At 36.1% G+C, this 21,252-nt stretch overlaps 1 protein-coding gene across 1 annotated transcript in view; it reads right to left on the minus strand.

Annotated features, from left to right (window-relative positions):
- Nucleotides 1-21,252, minus strand: part of LOC124613475 (dynein axonemal heavy chain 6-like) — a 984,594-nt gene that overhangs the window by 794,083 nt on the left and 169,259 nt on the right. The window contains exons 73-75 of the mRNA XM_047142181.1: nucleotides 16,648-16,905; nucleotides 11,005-11,214; nucleotides 96-308 (exon numbers count right to left, since the gene is read on the minus strand). Coding sequence (XP_046998137.1) covers nucleotides 96-308; nucleotides 11,005-11,214; nucleotides 16,648-16,905 — 681 coding nt within the window. The remainder of the gene's footprint in view (nucleotides 1-95; nucleotides 309-11,004; nucleotides 11,215-16,647; nucleotides 16,906-21,252) is intronic.

Raw genomic sequence — 21,252 nt, forward strand, 5'->3', positions numbered from 1 at the left:
TCTTTTGGCACAATTAAAAAGGGATATTAGAACTAACACTGACTCAATTCAGAAAAATATAAAATATTACTGTGTTCATATAAAAGATTCCTTACCAAAGTATTACTAAACAACTGAAGCTGACTGGCCCACTCATCCACTCTTGGCTTGATAGGCCCCACATGACGTGAACTTGTTATTGTGCTCATATTAATATTACTATCATCTAAAACTTGCTGTATTTCTTCAAGCCCTCCAAGAATGAACACATCCTTGCTATCCCTGTGAGGCAAGACAACAAATTCAATTGTTTTCCATGCATCTTCGACCTGTAACCAAATTCAAACACAATAACAACAATCTTTGAAAAAAATATCTACGTTAATGGCAGAAAACATTTTGGCTTCTCAGAACAGTCATCTTTAAGTCTTTAAGGAGCAGAAAATAACAGACTCTGCATCATTTGACAAGATGGTGCTGATAGAGAAGAATGTTTTTCTTTTTTTGTGGGGGTGGGGTGGGGGGGTGGGGGTGGGGGGAGTGGTGTCACTCAGAGATTATTTTTTATGGCCATGCCATAGCTGTTTACGAGATGAAGCAGTGCAGTAGGCTCAAAAACTGAGATTACATGGTTGCTACAAAATCACATTGAAATATTAAAAACTGAAATATGGATTATAAAGAAAGAAAATAGATTAATACAATAAAAGAAGTGCTGCGCATTTAAAATTCATCAAATGGAAAAAAAACAAGATCATGAAAAATAATGCGTGCTTATGAACTTCAAAAACGACAACACATCTAGTGTGTCTGATGATATCACGTTAAACTCAGCAAACCAAATATTTGCATATAGATATAAATGAAAGGTGGTGACACATAGTATACAAAAGACAAGGCCACAGCATGCAAGGAATTGAAAATGTTTTTCTAATAATTGGTGACTTGCTGCTCAACAACATCAGTATGCCCAATCGCAAAATAGATGTGTGACCCAGAATTAGGATGCAACAACTCAAGAAACATTTTAAAAATACAGTAAATGCAAAACAAGCCACTACAAAATTGGATTGTGAAAAAAAGATAATAATACATAGGTCTCTTTAATCATATTGGAATGAATGCATTATGAAGCAGCAGTGAAGAAGAAATTACTAACAAAACAAGAAACACGATTTGTTCAGCAAGAAATGTCTATGCAGGAACCCAGATGATGCTTAGCAGGATCAAAAAGAAGGTCAATGACAGATGAATACATCTCGAAAATAAGCTGCTCCATCGAAGAACAATGAGATCATCCTGGAGCAGTTTTCATAGTCCCAAACAAGTTTCTGTATGAAAAGTACCTAGGAAAGGCTAGGATGCATTATCTCTGGAGTCAGTAACACTCTGCAGACTGTTTCTAACCTAACCTAACTTAACCCAACCTAACCTAACCTACAAATGTCTGCAAAATCATTAGAAGCAAGGGAAACTAATACTGATTGATATGGGTGAAAATCAGATGCTCCAGCTGAAAATGCAAAATACAGGCACCACACAAAAAATTATGGACTACAGAATATGCTCTCAGATTACAGCCACAGCAGGTAAGTCAACAGAATAAAAATTACATAAAAGTATTACATCAGAATATTCAATACATTGTTAACAAAAAAGTAGAAGCAGAAATACTCCTAAGTGAAAAACAACCAGACGTACTATGCATCAGTGAACTTCTACAGTTACTTCTGCAGATGTAAACATAATGTTCGTGGATCTTCAGTGTATGCAGGAAAGCCACTGAAGACTGTATACAGTGAAGATGTTAGATCTCTCACAGCTAGAGAAGAACACTGGGAAATTGCTGGTGTGGTGATGGATGACGTTAGAGTGTTTCTATGAACAGGTCACCAGGTGGCAAGCTTACTAGCTTTCAGAAATATATTGTACCACAAAGGATACACAATCATACTGATAACTGTGCTTATACTGCCAAGTTCTTTGTAAAGTTGTTGTCATCATTGAAATATCATATATCTTTTCAACCTGTGAATTTCATTTCATTTCCTCCTCTCCATCTGGACGCTTCACTTGTTTTGTCAGGAAGTTTGTATAAAAAAATCTGGTGCTTCTGCCAAAATTTTAACAACATTAAACATTGTTTTTTCTAAGTTTAGTAATATCTTAATTATGTAGCCACTCATTTATCAGCAAAACTTTCCCCAACAACTCAGTAATAAATACTGAAGTGAAACCACTATATAAGAAAGGGGATAAGGATTCCACTTCCGCTAGCATTCTCGAAACTTTTAGAAAAGTTAATATTTAAACATCATCTTAGTCATCCCACTACAGATAATTTATTGTGAGGGTCACAGTTTGGATTTCTAATTGGTCCTGATATGAAGAAAATATATTTACATATGCAGAATAGATGTACTTAACTCATTACAGGCTACTGGTATGTTGTGTAATATGTCATACACCTCCCACTGTAAATCACAACATTCTTTTAAGAAAATTAAAACACAAAGTTATCAAAAACTATGTGAAGTGGTTAGAATAACACTTATCTGCTAGAAAACAAGGAATATCAATAGGAATAGGTTTAGGTAGTTCTAAGTCTAGGGGACTGATGACCTCAGATGTTAAGTCCCATAGTGCTTAGAGCCATTTGAACCATTTTAAAATGTCCAATACATATCCACTAACAAAGCACTACAACTACTGTTGCACACATGATGAAACACTAAATTACGTTGGCAACCCTTTATAACAATTGGGCAGTGCAGAGCAACAATATTATCCTTTGTGTTTTTGACCCACACAGTGATGACTATTAAAGAAGTCAGTGAAACAGGTTTTCATGGATGTTCTTATATAATGTGGGCCTACAGATATAGATAAAACCGGTTTGCCATAAGAGCAACAGATGTCGGGAGCATGCAGCATGCACACATAATCATGATTTCATTTAAATAATCTTACATTACAAACAACTTTTTTGATAAGATATATGCTTTAACAGTTTTTTTTTTCAAAGCTGTCCATTTCAGATGTTCCTTTAAAGATATGAGGTGATGTATCACATAGTTTTAGTCCATGATATTGTTCTGAGTTCTCAGTTTGTTTTCTGTCTAGGTACAGGTTTTCACTGGTTTCTGTGATATGTTTGTGTATGGAACCATATGTGGCATAGTGATGTATATTTTCCTGGTGTATTGGAACACTAATGTTTGGAAAATATTTTCACAGGTGACAGTCAAAATCACTGTTTCTTTAAACAGCTCATGGCAGTGAGACCACTTATTATTTTTCATTATAATCCTAAGAGCCTTCTTCTCTTTCCTAAAGTTCTGTCTGTCTATGTCCTAGAAAACTGAAGGTACATATGAACAATAAATTACTGTGAGTTAATTACTATTACATACTTATACTAGTACCCTAAGAGATGCAGATGGGATTCTTTTTGCTTTGTGGGATGTACTCTCTATTTCAGTTAATTATCTATATCAATCACAAAACATTTTGTTAGTTACACAGTTTACCAAGTTACCATTTAAATTACATTTAATATTGTTATTTTTGTTTGTATAGCAATTCATACTGTTTGTTTTCCTTATGATAAGTGTTACTTTATTCTCCTCTGATCATTTGTGCATGTCATCAGCTTTGCACTGTAGTAGCTCTGGTCGTTAATCTCTGATTATTATACTGCTGTTGTTTGCAAACAGGAGTTTCTCTTCTTGCATTACACTTCCTAGGAAGTCATCAATATAGATAAAAAATAGAACGGGGTCCAATATATACCCCTGTGGGACTACTTTATTGATATGTTTATCATTTGCTAGACGATTCTCTATGCAACAGAAATTTCTATTGATTTGCGAAATTTCTGCACTATGTGCTCTATTCAAGAGATGCGATTGGAAGTTTCTATCTAATACTTCTTTTATTCCTAGTATCCCTAGTTTGGGGAAAAGTATTTTGTAATCAACTGTGTCATACACCTTGGAAAAATCTATACATATTCCTGTTACACAGTCACCTCTAACAGGACCACCATTGTGATTTTAGTAAATTCTGCTAGTGCTGCTTCTCCACTACTGCCTTGTCTGAATCCAAATTGCGATTTCATTACTAAGGTATATTTACAAAGTTGTCCATAAGCCTACCTTTCATGTGCATTGTTGTTATACATTCCACTTGATATATCAAAATCAGATGCCAAGTTTGTTTCAGTTTCATGTGATAAATTGTGAGGCACACCAAACCAAAAGAGGTTTTCGAAAGAGATGTTAATGATATCCATGTACATTAATGTTTTCTATTCAGTTTTTGTGTAATCAGACATTTAAAAAACAAACACACTCCATGCAATTAAGATCCAGCAAGATGTCCCTAACAACAAATGCATGAAATATTTTGATATTTAGGTAGAGGTGTTTGACAGTTTTAAATTGTTGGAATTAAGGAAGTTCAGTTACTAATGAAGCACAGTTAGGAGGTGCTTTAAGGGTTTATTGGTAGCCAAATCCTTTTAATCATTTGACAAATCTCTTAGCATAATCAACTATTGTACATATGGTCAACTATATTACATAACACGAATGTTACTTAATACCTGATTTCAACAGAGCTTCCATGTGGTAATGCAGTCTGTGTAAGTAAGACTTGTAAATTATTTTCCTGTGAGAATGGTTAGCTATATAACATCTTATGCAGTTACATGTGTATAAGTGTATATATCTGTGATCAGATTTTCAATTAATGTTTTAAATTTTTTCATGTTCTTGTTAATCTGTGGAAGAAACATTAGCATATCAGTGCATTCTTACCTATATCCTCACTTGGTGATACTGAACAAACAGTGTATTTGATCCAAACTATAGTAATCCTTGTCTAAGTTAGTTAGCACTCAGTTTCTGCTTAACATTACACCAGTGGGTGTTTAACCTTTCTTTTAGTAATTTTTCAGCTTTGATTACTCATTATTAATTTTTCAGCATGGTGACTTATTCAGCTTTCCAATTGTTTTTACTTACATGATATTGAGAATCATACATAACTTATTGCTGACACACTAAAAGAAATAATCTTACAAATATTTTTAACTGCTCACCACTATTGCCCTTGGATGAGTCCTTGTGAAATACCTGTGAGCATGCTTTGTCCAGAATAATCAAAATTCAATATGAACTTTTATGTGAAAGTCACTGAATCAGTTTGATAGGAATTTGGATGATAATGCTTAATTTTAAAATATACCTCATCTATTACATAAGTCTAACATCCATTGGATGCTACAAGGCATTTTCACAGACTAATGGCTGTTTCATTAGACTTCAGCGTTGGGAGCTCAGAAAAAATGTGCATCAATGCAGGCTTTGAAAATCGTTGCTTCCACTAGCTGCAAAATTTGTGCTGTAATTTAAATGTTGTGTGAAAAAGCACCTACAGGTGCTCTAACTCATCAGCGATTGTGCTTATTTTTTAGCCTATGAAAATAAGTAAAGGAATGGTTAGGCAAAGGTTTTGATTGACTTCGTAGAATTTGTACTGTGACACCATCACTGCACTGATGTGTGCCAGTCACAACTGTCCTCCTACATGACATGTGTCCACATATATTTACCCATACCAAAGATAAGATGCTGTTCTTGTATCTGGAACTTTTTGACCATCTACCCTGTTGTCCTGCTCCCCTCTTGCACACAAAACAGTGGCTTGGCAGACAATGGCCGGAAGTGGTGAGTAACTCAAGACTGTGACAAATTGTTCAGTTTCCGTGTGATGAACTTCTATGCAAAAGGGGTGAAAATGCTGGAGCAACATAGCAAAAAGTGGTCAGAAGTTCTCAACGATCATGTCTAAAAGTGAAATTTATTTGCATGTGTTGTAAATTATTAAGTCAGAACAACAGTTTTATTTATTAAGAATAGATTTTGTCACGATTTATTGACATTCAGATTTACTTCATAACTAAAAAACAATCTTCATAGAGATAACATAAAAATAATTTCCAAAAAATTAAGGAATAACACTTTGTGGTGAACATCACAAAATTGTTCCTTTTATCAAAACACTTTCTCCAAAAGGAAAAACCAAAAATCAGTCAAATAAACAGTTACTGTTTGACTTCCTGCACTCCAGTCTCTGCATGCAACAAATTAAATCAAACTCACTCAAGTAACTTTGTCAGAAGATCAGTTAAGTGATTCTTTCCATCTGCATGTTTCACCATAACTTCACCAATCAGAAATCTTTCACAAACATAGAAGCGTTGGACCTCTGCACACTTTTACTGACGATGATATTCAGGGATTTGGCCATTCTTATGCACTGACATTGTCTACATAAAGTGTTGGAGGTTGTCCTGTCATTTCAACTCATTCATTTAACAAATTATGAACCATATTAATTCTTTGGCAGCTTCATTTGCTGAAATAATTTCTGCTTCAGTTTTAAATGTAGCCACCACTTTTTTTAACTGATTTTTCCATGATATTGCCACATGAGAGTACTTTGACACATGCTGGTTGTTGAACGTATTGTCCACTTGTGCCCAGCAAAATCAGCAGCACTGTAAATTCTCAAATTTTCTTCTTTGTTATAAATAATACCATAATTAAATGTACCTTTCAGGTATCAGATTATGTATTTCACTCAATTCTAATGTAGTTGGTTTTTTCACAGCTTGAGCAGCTTTAATCACTGCAAAGTTTGTCTGGACAAGTTGTTGTTGAGAGAAACTGCATCACCTTGACCATTTTCTTCATATCCAACTGGAGTTGAAATCATGTTGGAGTCTGCCATTTAAAATCATGTCAGTATTTGTGTCATGTATTTTGCTTGACTTACCATGATCGCTCCAGCTTTATTTTGCTTTATTTGGAAATTGTCAAGGATTCTTACTGTTGTATGAAATTCACATTTTAAAGTATGTAATTCCTTCTTTGTTGTTGTCAACAATTAGATCATCACCTATGTAAATTTCGGCATAAACTCTATTTTCATTGTAGTTATGATAAAACAAACGAGGATCTGCAGCACTTTTTTTCAAATCCAGCTTTATTCATGCCTCCCATAAAATGTTCGTTCCAGCAATGTGGTGCTTGTCTCAGTCCTTGGAGACTCTATTTCAAGACACACACTCAATGAGTTATTATCTTTGAAGCCTTCTGGTTGCCCCATATACTCTACATCTTGAAGTATTCCATTCAAAAAGGCCTTCACATCAAATTCCATTTCTTCATTAACAGCTTGCACCATGTTTTCCTTTTCATATGAGTGCAATAGATCAGACGAACAGTTTGGATCATCTGAAAACATTCGATGAGGGCTGTTCAGATTGTCTTCTAAATCATTCATGTAGATCAGGGACAACAGGTGGCCTATAACATTTCATTGGGGAACACCAGATCTACATCCACTTTCCTCAATGACTTTCCACCAATTATTACAAATTGTGACCTTTCTGATAGGAAGTCATGGATCTAGTCACACAACTGCAATGGTACTCCATAGGCATGAAATTGAATTTGAAGTCACTTGTGAGGAACAATGTCAAAAGCCTTCTGGAAATCTAAAGATATGGAATCAATTTGACATTCTCTGTTGTGCACAAGCCGCATGGAACTTCCAACACTATCTACTAGGTTATTTCTATATATTATGAAAAGCAATGGTCCGATAACACTCCCCTGTGGCACGCCAGAGGTTACTTTAACGTCTGTAGATGTCTCTCCATTGAGAAAAACATGCTGTGTTCTGTTTGCTAAAAACTCTTCAATCCAGCCACACAGCTGTTCTGATATTCCGTAGGCTCTTACTTTGTTTATCAGGCGACAGTGCCGAACTGTATCGAACGCCTTCCGGAAGTCAAGTCAAGTCAAGGAAAATGGCATCTACCTGGGAGCCTGAATCTAAAATTTTCTGGGTCTCATGAATAAATAAAGGGAGTTGGGTCTCACACAATCGCTGTTTCCAGAATCCATGTTGATTCCTACAGAGTAGATTATGGGTTTCCAGAAATGACATGATATGCAAGCAAAAAACATGTTCTAAACTTCTACAACAGATTGATGTCAGAGATGTAGGCCTATAGTTTTGCGCATCTGCTTGATGACCCTTCTTGGAAACTGGGCTACCTGTGTTCTTTTCCAATCATTTAGAACCTTCCATTCCTCTAGAGACTTCCGGTACATGGCTGTTAGAAGGGGGGCAAGTTCTTTCGCGTACTCTGTGTAGAATCGAACTGGTATCCCATCATGTCCAGTGGACTTTCCTCTGTTGAGTGATTTCATTTGCTTTTTTATTCCTTGGACACTTATTTCGATGTCAGCCATTCTTTCGTTCATGTGAGGAACTTGCTATATCTCTCTTCTTTGAATCTAAATCACATATGTTCCACTGGACACACTGGAATGAGTGGAGATTGTCTCTTAGCAAGGTGTCAAGTGAATTTTTATTGGCTTATTTTAATAGATGTATGTTTGCACTACCTTTTACACCTCAGATGGGCTTCTGAACTAGTTGTTCAAAATAATTTTCTGAGAAGGGATTCGCCACAATTTTGGTCAACATTTTATGCCTACCACTGATTTGAAAGATGTATTTTCGTCAATGTATCAAAGGTAGATTGAAGTCACCACTAACTATAATTATATGGATGGGATACATATTTGAAATGATACTCAACTTTTCTTTGAACTGTTCAGAAACTATATCTTCTGAATTGAGAGATTAGTAAAAGGAACCAATTATTAATTTATTCTAGTTGTCAAATATAATGTCTACCCACACTAACTCACAGGAACTATCTACTTCAGTTTCACTACAAGGCAAACTGCTTCTTACAGCAATAAGTACTCCAGCACCAACTGTATTTAATCTAGCCTTTCTGAACACAGTTAGGCCCTTTGTAAAAATTTTGGCTGAGTGTATTTCCAGCTTTAGCAGCTTTCCGAACCCATATCGATTTCGGCTTCAGTGTTTTCTGTTAGTGTTTGGAGTTCTGGTTCTTTTTCAATATGGCTATGATAGTTTACAACTACAACACTGATTGTTCCTATGTCTACTCCCTTTCTGTGTTCATCCTGTAACCTTTGAAAATGATGCCCTTTCTGTACTTTCCCAAGATCCTCTAACACACAGTAAATGCAGTGTTTCCATGCACCTTCGCTTCTTGCTGTGCTGTACTGAGTCAACAGCACTCAGTGGATACTCTGCTGCCTACTGACTTAGTTGTTTACATTTACCGCATGGAAATTTTTGTTTTTCTCACTCTTTTGACATATTCTTCTTCCATATGTTAGAAATGACAGTGGCTGTTATGTCCACTGCATTTTGTTGATGAATTTCAGTTGTACAAAGTTTCTCAGTAAGGAAGTTAAAACTCTGATTTACTGCTAGTATTGTCTCCCAGAGATCTTTAAAATAATCATAGGCCTATTCCTTTCCCATCATAGAAAAAATTTGACCCTTTAATATTCTTCCGGGCAACATATTCTCTTCATGAATTATTAATTCATCATTTAGCTCTACAAACAACAATTGCTGCTTAGCCACATGTGTGCTAATATCTTCTATTTCATCAGTTTTGATCCAAAAAAGTTTTCACTTAACATGATCTAGCACTGCATACTGCTAGTTTTAAATCATGCACATAGTTTGCCCCATATTTCTTTAGTATTTTTGCACATCAACAGAAGTTTAGCAGCTGATCTGCTTAGCATACTTGCTATCAGACTTGCTGGTTTTGTGTAATTTTTTTGCCATTCTGCATACACTGCCTTCTGTTCACTTGCAGGTTCCTCAGGCAACACAACAGATTTGCACATACCAATAGCAATGTCTTCGAGTTCATGTGAAGGGAGTACCATGGAGATGTGTCATTTCCATTTTTCCAATTATCAGGCCCTTCAAGTTTATCAATATTCACTTTATACTCTCCATTTGTACCCACGTTCTTACTGTACATCTCATTTCAACAAAAAATTCTTCAGTCTGGATGGAATCAACTTCCTTTTTTAAAAAAAATGGTATTTTGTTCTTTTAGACACGACTTGGGCTCATAACCTTTTGTAAATTATTAAGTGTGAATAACACATATTTTGTCAGGAGACTGTCACAAACAGCTTAATTTTGTAACTAAAAAACGAACTTCAAAGAGATTACACAAAGACAAGAACATTTAAAAAAATATTAGGAATAACACTTTACAGTTAACTCTAAAACATCTTTTTATTATAATAGTACGAAACTAAAACTGCTGACAGAAACTTTTTCTAACATGTATATTTCTTTTATACAGGAATGACCCTTGTTTTTCAAATATACCTCATAACTTGCATAGTGAAGTACTTCATTTTTAAGGATATGTGGGTCTATGTTGCATTTTAAGTAATATCTAAACTGTCTGATTGGTTTGCATCCTAGGTCTCTCCAGCATGATTGTACTTACAAATTTTATTCCATTATATTAATTCATATAATGTTTTGACAGATCTGCTCAAAGCCAAATGGGTAATTTTATAAAGCAGCTGAAGAAATGCAGGCAAAATTATCTTCTTAAAAGACATAGGGGGATGCCTTGGTAATCTTCACCAAACATTCCTCAATTCTACTTTATAATGATGTTATAAAAACAACCTCAGGTTACTCAGTACCCCATTATGTTGTGGAACTGTATACCACTGCCTCCATAAACACCAAAACACATGCTAGTGGTCATGTTATTTAATTCCATTCAATCACCGAAGACACTGGGACACAGAATGACAAGGAAAACAGAAATTCTGACTATGGAGATGTTAATAATGAGAACTCTAATTTACTTCTATTTGAGAATTCCATATTACTTCTATTCATCATAGAGAAAATACTGAGAAAGACTGAGAAGCAAAAGATAAAAGTGCAACAGAATAAATCTGGTATGCCAACATGCAGCAAAGTATACAGCTCAGATCATTCCACAAGAAAAAACTACAGTATTAATGTATGTTTCATGCTCTATAAATAGTTGTCCTTTTGCATACTTACTTTCTGTAGCAAAGATTCCAATCCAGATTCAGAGCTTGCCTGCCCTGAAATTTCTTGAAGTTCATCTGGAAATGTGAAAACTCCTATACATTCCAACAAACGCAATGTAATAGGCTCTTCTGTAGGAAATTTATACTTCAGTACACCTTCTATTTGGAGCCAATGACGTGGTTTTAATGATGGATTACGTAAATATGTGACCACTGCCATCTAAAAATAAATATGTCTGTATGTTACTAATTGGTATGGATACACTATATATTTATAAATAAATAAGAATGATATGGGATAAGGATGAGGATCATCATTACGTAAAAATCGTACTATCTAAATGTGAAGCATGGCTAAGATGCTATACCTCACCAAAATATCTATGGTGGGCAATATTATTGATCATACTAGAATCAACAAGCACTTGTGTTGTCTTGAGTATGAATTCATAAATTTGTTTTTATCCACTAAAGAAGGGATTTAGGGTATCAGTACTGAAAGCTAAAGATTAAGTGTCACTCTTTGTGTATGGCTGATAGATATTGGACGATTTCATTTCCAGCAGTGTAGTTATTTTGAATTTGTTTACAGTGCTTATAATATTACCTCCTAAATAGTACTGTTTTTGCTTACATTAATTCACATATTTTCTACAAAATATGATTCAATATATTTTGTGCAGTTGATACTCCACAGCTACCTAGTATTTGAAGCCACGATCGTTCCATTCCACCCTCACTCACTTTCTCTCTCTCTTCCCCCTCTGGTTTTTGTGTGTGTGTGTGTGTGTGTGTGTGTGTGTGTGTGTGTGTGTGTGTGTGTGTGTGTGTGTGTGTGGTGTGTGTGTTCAAAACTTGACTCTTTCCACATCCTGGTAATTTATTTGTGACATGGAATAATGTAACTCATATGGAAACAAAAATAGAAATTATCCTTGAGTAATGTTACAATTCAGAGGGAGAATACATAAACAATGAATTTTTTACTTATTACTAGAAGATTAAAGTACTGCGTCTTGGAAAGGAGAAGGGAAATGTATCTGTTGGCAACACTAAGTAGAGATCCAGCAGTAGTTGCACACTTCAAAAACTACTCAAAATTATTAAGAAAAATTATTAAAAAATCAAGGACATGGAGTCAGAAATAAGTACTTCTGACAACAGACTTATGATTATATGGAATGTAGTGAAATGAAGGACAGGACAAACAATCACAGAATATGATAACATCACTACTGAATTAAATGAAACGGCTATAAATGATAAGTCACAGGCTGCAAACATGTTTAATAACGATTTCTTAAATATGGTAGAACATATAAGGACAAATAGTTCAGCACTATGTTGAAAAGGTAACTCTCATAAAATTCAATTATATGAATGCATCATCTATTTTTAGTTTAGAAACTTAAAAAAATATATATTCTCTCGGACGACATCTCTAGTCAAGTGGTCAATGCAACAGACCCTCTTGCGGGGAACCCGGGTTTGATTCCAGGTATTTCCTTGGTGGGACAACTGGGCCAGGGACAGTGGGCCTCCTGATATCAACTGAGGAGATATGTGATTGTTCCAAAGTTAAAACACTGACAACGGTGTTGTGACCCCCATGTCCCTCCATACTGTTTCCAATGATGAATGAGGATCATATGGTGATCAGTCGGCCATCATGTGGTCTTCAGGGCCTGGTCATGGGGTTTCCTTTCCTGTATATTCTCTCCAAAGTAAAAGATGTTTGTATTTGATGGTGTTACCAACAGAGTACTAAGGAACTGTTTCCACTTAATAAGGGCTGACTTGTCTGAAATATGTAATGCATCACTAACTCAAGATATTTTTCCAGACTGATTAAAATATTCCATTATTAAACCCTGTTATAAGAAAGTTGATAGGAAAGCTGTCAATAACTACCAACCTATTTTGCTGCAAACATCTTTTTCCAAACTTTTGAGGTAATGTATTCTACATAAGACCTGCTCTACTGAGAATGCTGTTTACACACTTCTCTCCAAGTTTTCCAAACGTTTTCCAAGCATTAAATAACAACACAGCACTAGATGGTATTTTCTGTGACATATCTATGGCACGTGGTTGGAACTCCTACCACCACCTTCTCCAGCCCAGTCACTAACATCACCTATCCCATGAAAGGCAGGGCCACCTATGAAACCAGTCATGTGATTTACAAGCTAAGCTGCACCCTCTGTGCTGCATTCTATGTAGGCATGACAACCAACAAACTGTCTGTCCACATGAACAGCCACCGACAAACAGTGATCAAGAAACAAGTGGACCACCCTGTTGCTGAACATGCTGCCAAACATGATATCCCTCATCTTAATAACTGCTTCACAGCCTGTGCCGTATGGATCCTTCCCACCAACACCAGCTTTTCTGAATTTCACAGGTGGGAACTTTCCCTGCAGTACATCCTACGTTCCTATAACCCTCCTGGCCTCAACCTTCATTAGTCACTGTCTTCACCCATCCAGCCCCTACCTGTTCCCATTCCAGCACTACACAGCCGTCATTTCACTGTCACACCCAGTCTTTTAATTTCTTTTATTTCTCTCCTTTCTGCTATTTACCCCCTCCGCACCTTCACTCCTGCTCTCTGTCTAAACTTCAACACTGGACTGTCCATCACTCCCACCATACTATCCCTCCCACTCCCTGCCCCAGCCTCCTCCTTACCCCCACCCAGCCGCCACTCCCCTCATGCACTGGTGCTGCTGTTTGCAGTGTGGTCTCAACTCTCTGAGACTGCAGACGTGCGTGCAAGTTGCGTTTATGTGTGTGAGTTTGCGTGTGTGTATGTGTGTCTACTGCTGACAAAGGCCTTAATGGCCGAAAGCTTTAATTATGTGAATCTTTTTATTGTGCCTATCGTGACTCAGCATCTCCGCTATATGGTGAGTAGCAACTTTCCTTCTCTGGTATTGTTACATTCCATCCTGGATTTTCCATTGTTTGATTTTTGCACTTAGTTGTGTGAATTACAATATTTTCCTAAATAAGCTGAGATTTTTATGGGACTGAATGGAATAGCCATCCGATGGATAATGTCACATGTAACCAAAAGAATGCAGGAAACTGCACTAAGTAATTCAACCAATGTAGTCAGTGGAGATTATTCTGACTGGGGAGCAATCAAGTGTGGGGTTACCCCAGGATTAGTCTTAGGTCTGCTATTGCTCCTCACATATGTAAACAATCTTCTGTCTAATATACAACAAGTAGAATTAAACAATGGAAACTCTAGATTGGAATATCGGCAACATTAGGAAAAGATAGAGCGCTACTAACTGTAAAGATGACCCACTGAGTTGCAGACAGATACAACAAAAAGACTGTTACACATTATAATAGCTTTTGGCCAACTTCAGTCACGGAAACACAGACACTTCACACAAGCAAGTACACCTCACACACACATCACTGCTACCAGTGGCTGCTCCGACTGGAGCTGACTGACTTTCTTCCAGTCCGAGCTGCCAGTGGTAGTGATTGTGTGTGTGAGGTGTGCTTGCTTGTGTGAATGTGTGTGTGTGTGTCCGAGCTGCCAGTGGTAGTGATTGTGTGTGTGAGGTGTGCTTGCTTGTGTGAATGTGTGTGTGTGTGTGTGTGTGTGTGTGTGTGTGTGTGTGTGTGTGTGTGTGCATGTGTTTCCTTTGCTATAAAAGGCTTTGGCCTAAAGTTATTATGTGTAACAGTCTTTTCCTTGTGCTTGTCTGTAACTAAACAGGTCATCTTTATGGTCCCAAGCAGAGTTAATTATTTTTGCTGATGACACTATTATTGTAATCAATCCAAGATACATGCAGCAACAAAAGAAAGTATAAAGAATGTTTTTAAAGGAACAGTGACTAGTTTTCTCTGAATGGTCTCACTCTCTATTTTAAAAAGACACAACATATGCAGTTCTGCACATAGAGAACTACTACATCAATGTTACATGTAACATATGATGAGGAAATAATATATAGGATGGAAACTTCAAAGCTCTTAAATGCAAATATTAATGAGAATTTAAAGTGGAAAATGCATATTTGTGAACAATTTATTTCAGCCATGTTTGCACTTAGAATTATTGCAAATGTTGGGGAGAGAAAAATCAGTAAGTTGACACAGATTGCATACTTTCATTCAATAATGTTATATGGAATAACGTTCTTGGGTAGCTCATCTTTAAGAAACAAAGTGTTCATTAATCAAAAATGTACAGTAAGAAAAATATTTGGTGCTCACTGATGATCATATTGTAGACATCTGTTTAAAGAGTTGAACATTCTGACTACTGCTTCACAGTATTTATGCCCTCTGAAATGTGTTGTAAATAATCCACTGCAGTTTAAAAATAACAGTGATGAACATAATTACAATACCTGAAGGAAAAAAATGGCATACTGAACACCACATTAAGGCTTTCTTTAGCACAAAAAGGAGTGCACAATGCTACAACAAAAAATTTTTGTCACTTACCCTGTGACATAAATTGTCTGGCAGAAGGCAAGATAAAATTTGAAAAGAAGGAACAAGTTACTCTTTGACAGTTCCTTCTACTCCATAGAAGAATATCAAAACAATGGAAATTCCAGGTTGGAACATCAACAATGTAGGAAAAGATGACAGCTACCTACCATATAGATGACATGTTAAGTTGCAGACAGGCATAATTAAAAGGCACTTACTCATTATCTTTCAGCCACAGTCTTCATCAGAAAGAGAATGAGAAACACACACACACACACACACACACACACACACACACAAAGCTAGCACACCTCATGCATACATGACTGCTAACTCTGGCAGCTCGGACCAATTGTGAGGTGTGCTTCCTTGAGTAAATAAATGGTGTGTGTTTCTCTTTCTTTTTCTGATGAAGGCTGTGACCAAAAGCTTGCGTGTCTTTTGAATGTGCCTGTCTGCAACTTAATGTTTCAATTTTAGGGCAAGTAGCAATCTATTTTTTTCCTACATTATAGAAGGATATCAGTTATTGTAATGTGTGAAATATGACACTTATGAATTACTAATTGACATTTGTGTGCATGTGTAAAAAAAATAAATTTATCATGCAAACAATCCATGGCATATGAAACTAACTAATATTGGTTTATATGCAGTTCATTGGCCATACTGCATTATTGATCAACAGAAACACAAACTTTTAACGTGCCACTGTGCCTGAGTGAAATGACTTACCAATTTTATATCATGAGATCAATAAACCACAATTTACAACTAAAAATGTATATAATTATTTTTTACAACAAACTGTACAATGCAACTTCACAATCTAATTTTAACACTGTTAGTTAAGTTTCTGAATAACATAAACTTATACAGGAAAACTGGCAGTCACATTTTATACTGACTGCCTCTAAGTGGATCTTTTCTTGCAAACCACTAATGATTATTATTACCATTATTTCAAGTGAGAATGGATTCAGCAAACTGCCTGATTTTCATAACAGACATATTAAAGCATTATGAATAGAATATGAAAAACATAATTATTAATACAGAGTGATAAGCTGAATAGTTGGATAAGAGAAATTAAGACAGTTAGCTGGAATCATATCAATAGCATACGTATATTCTATTGAACACAGAGTCAAATTTTGTTTTAATTTAGTTATTAATATACCTTATCTTTCATTAGTTCCACATTATATTTCAGCTGAGGAAGGATCAAATTTTCTGGTAATCCTTTTTCCAGTTGCAGAATGTTCTTAATAAAGCGCATTGTTGTCACATTCATTTCCTCTGGATCCAATGTGCTGAAATCAGCTTCATACCACTCTTGTATTAACTTGTCCCATTTCTCAACACTCTCCCACAGAAGTTGACGTAATTTGACATCATTAAGGACTTCATCTAAAAGTTCAAATTTTGTTATTTCCAGCTAAAAAACAAATAAGTAAATTATTAGTACTATAAACATAAACAGATGTTTAATGTATAGGCAGTAGGGAAAGGAGGGTCAAGTGGCCATGGTGTGACCAATGGCCATTGCACATTTTTTGTTCTGAACAGTGCTGTTGCCTGTTGGGAAGTGGACAGACTAGTTCAAATATACATTATCATTATTGTCAAAGATTGAAAGCTTGTTCCATTATTTTTTAATAATTCAGTTATCTGATGTAAGGTAAGTAATTATATTATTCTTGTTACCTCACATCTACCTAGGCTACTCCTTTTTTATGATATCAATATTTAAACAACATCTTTTGGCCTACAACTGTAGTTCCCCGTTCTTTATTTTTGTTTGTGTAGTACTAGCAACTGGCCTGGCCACATAACACCATAGAAAACAACCACAGCTGACAGACTGCCATGCCCATAAGTGTCCTCTATCGAAGCCAAGCCAGAGACATGCAGCAATTACACTGCACTGTACACATGCCAGGCTACAACAGCAAACTTTCGGCTATGTATACACAAGAGGACAAAAGTGTTCCTCTGTGTACCTGTGAATTCACGAGAGGTACCAGGGTTGCATACCACCAGTATGTGCGGCTGACATTGGCACCAAAAGTCATAGCATTACATTCTGCCCACACGCCACTTTATGTGCATCTGCATCTCACATGCCCAGCCTGAAAATCCATCCACTGGAATAATTCAGGCACTGCACAGCCACTAGCTAGGCACTTGCTCTCACTCCAGACTCAACACCTGCTGCTCCCTGCAGCCCTTCTATCAGTAGCAATCTTCTCCTGGATGTAGAAACAGCAAGCCACAAGATACCAACCAAAACATCAACCTGCCTGCACCTGGTGGTGTCAGACATAGACCAGACATCAACACCGATTGAGGGCATCAATAGGACTATCATGAGAACTCTATCATTTTACCAGAAGTGGCTTTACTTTTCTACTTTCATGTCATAGCTGCACACTGTTTTTTGCATGCTACCAATGGAGTGTTCCTTCCTTGTAACCTGTGGACCAACTTATTTATGTGCTGTCCTTGCCACCTCACAATACCAGGACATAAATGTTTCATAGTTCCATCTGTGAATCACTAATGTTGGCATATAAACTAGAGGTTCTGCTGAAAAGGATCAGTACACTAAATATGAAGATAGTGCTTTATGAGGATTTCAATATTGGTTTTTCAAAAGACAGCAGCACCAGAGATGCTCTGATAAATATGACCAACACATTCAATATGATCCACACAATAGACTGCCCAACAAGATCAACAGAATGCACAAATTCCATTATTCATCAAATATTCATCTCAGGAACAAATTTCAGATTCACAAGCAGAGTACGGAGCATGGGTTATAGTGATCATGAAGCACAGCTACTGTGTATAGAAATGCCAACAAGTAGTTGAAGTTCCAAAAAAGTAGTTGAGAAAAAGAACCTTTCCTGAAGATAACATTAGAATTTTTATCTCTTACTGGCGAAGGAACACTGGGAAAGCATCAGAACAATGTTGATGGCATGTACAAGTTTTCGGAGCATCTTTCTCCACTATTTTAATGTAGCATTTCCAAAAGTAATAAAAGCAGTAAAAGCTAACAATAATAAGCAATGGGTAACTCAAGGCATAAAAATTTCCAGTCAGAGAAACAGATTTCTGCAGTACTGTTGCAAGAAATATAGAGTAACCCAAGAATTCGCAAATTATTCAAAAGCCAACAAAAAAATCTATGGTAGAGTAGTCAAAGAGGCAAAATTTCTGTGGAATGACAATTTGATAAGGAACTCATCTAACAAAATGAGATCCATGTGGAGAGTTGTAAAGAAAGAAACTTGTGGTACAGCGCCAAAGAAAAATAATGTATCATTAACACTAGAAGGCTCAAAAGTCAGAGACCCAAATTCAGTTGTGGAAAATTTCAATGAATACTTCACTTCACTTGCTGAAGACCTCATTCAAGTACACTGTCAAGGACCGGTCCCAAGTTTCTCCAGCAAGTCAGTGATCTCAACTGCTTCTATGTATGTTTATGAAACAAACCCCAATAGAAATATAAGTAAAATTAAATCATTAAGCAATAAAATGTCAAGTGGTCCAGATGAAGTACCTGATTTCATATTAAAAACATTAGCTCACCACATACCAAACCCCTTGGCAAACATCTTCAATCTCTCTTTAAAAACTGGTGTATTTCCAGGTATTTTTAAAATAGCAAAAGTTTCACCACTGCTAAAAAAAGGTTCTTCTGAAAAAATATCAAACTACCGGCCTATGTCACAGTTAAGTTCCTTCTCAAAAATTCTACAAAAACTCTTCTATGACAGGCTTTTAAGTATCATAAATAAATATGCACCTCTTACAGTACAACAACATGGATTTAGAAAGTCTAAATCTACACAGACAGCAATTTTTGAATTCTTAGACTGCATTTTAAAATCCCTTGATCAACATATATTAACTGCAGGTATTTTTCTAGATCTATCAAAAGCCTTTGACTTCCTGGACCATAACATTCTGCTCGAAAAATTAGAAAGACGAGGAGTAAGAGGTGTAGCACATAGCTGGATGTGTTCATACCTAAAAAACTGCAGGCAGAAAGTATCATTTCACTATGAATTCAACAAAATGAATAATCCTAGAGAATTACCAATAAAATATGGTGTACCACAGGGCTCAATCTTAGGTCACTACTCTTCTTATTTATGTGCACAATTTAGTTGAATATGTGAGTCCCACAAAAACTATCCTGTTTGCTAATGACACCAGCTTATTGCTCACTGGATCCAGGCCAGAAACTTTGCAGTCCACAGCAGAAAGTTCTATGAAAAGACTTTCTGAGTGGTTCACAAAAAACAAACTCATAAATACTGAAAAAACTGTGTGCATCGATTTTCATTTAATTCCTCAAATAATCAAATGTCTCTTCAAGCACAATTAGAAAATGATCCCCTAGAAAATTTAAGTGTCACAAAATTTTTGGGTCTGTGGGTCCAGCAAGACTTAAAAGTGGGACACACATATAAATAACTTGTCTAGAAAACTATCATCTGTGTGCTATGGCCTAAGAATTTTAAAGGTTACAACAAGCAAAACAACAGTACTGCAGGCATACTATGCACAGTTCCACTCACTAGTCCGATATGGGATCGTTTTCTGGGGATACTCAACTCACAGTGTAAAGGCTTTTAGAATGCAAAAAAGAGCTCTAACAATAATTTGTGGCCTTAAAAATATGGAGTCCTGTAAATCCCATTTTAATGAACTTGGTGTTCTAAATGTTCCAAGTTTATTCATTTCTGAAACTATCTTGGTCACTAGGGACTACCTCCTGAAAACAGGCAAACTACAACACAACAAAAATGTACACAGCTACAGAACCAGAGGGAAATCAAATATACATAAAAAATATCACAGAACAACCATCTATCAGAGGAGCATAATCAACCTTGGTGTAATACTACACAATAAGATACCAGAGGAAATAAAAAATGCCACTCATCTAATATTTAAAGCTAAACTAAAGGCATTTCTAATAAAGCACTGTTTCTATTCTCTCAGAGAATCTCTGAATACATAAAAAAATTAACTGTAATAGGTACCTATTTTTAATTTGTCTACTTTTTGCTAATACTATGTATTATTGTACCTTATCTTTTACCAGTCCAATATCAATTGTACAATTTGTGCTGTATGATAAAACTGGCCCAATAAAAAATCAAATCAAATCAAATCAAACCATCTGAGAGGGGATAATGGCTATACTATTCAACAGAAAAAATGAGCAAGGTCTCTTTAGCCCATAAGAGTTAGTTTCTAGTGAGTTACTGTTTCTAGTGAAATATTTCAGTAAAATTTTCATTCAGTGTTTTAACTTCATTGAGTGTTCCAGTGGCCGCTTGAATTTTTGGTTTTAGCTAATAATTTTATGAAGTTTTGTTGGTACTGGTATTAGCTGTGGTGTAGTAGTATTAATACAAGTAGTTGCTTTCATAGTAGACAGAGAATTGAGAGTCCGCTATTGTTATTTCTATAAATAATTCTACTGGTGTAACTGAACTTAGGTAGAGTAGACAAATAGTTTTTTTCAGTAACTGTAAAATTTTACCATGAATGAGAAGTGTGGGCTCTGTTATAGGTTTGTGAGTAGTGGGTTACGGTTTGGGATTTGTTCAAAGTATTTTCATTGGGGGGGAATGCAGTGGGGAAGCCAGTAGGTATTCTAGTTTGATCCTCTCCTGGGAATGCAGAATCTGTAGTAGAAATAAGCAGATAGAGGAGCAAGAGCGTAAGATCTGTGCCCTTCAGGTGCAGCTACAAC

This window comes from Schistocerca americana, chromosome 4 (assembly GCF_021461395.2).
Source record: "Schistocerca americana isolate TAMUIC-IGC-003095 chromosome 4, iqSchAmer2.1, whole genome shotgun sequence".
Classification (NCBI taxonomy): domain Eukaryota; kingdom Metazoa; phylum Arthropoda; class Insecta; order Orthoptera; family Acrididae; genus Schistocerca; species Schistocerca americana.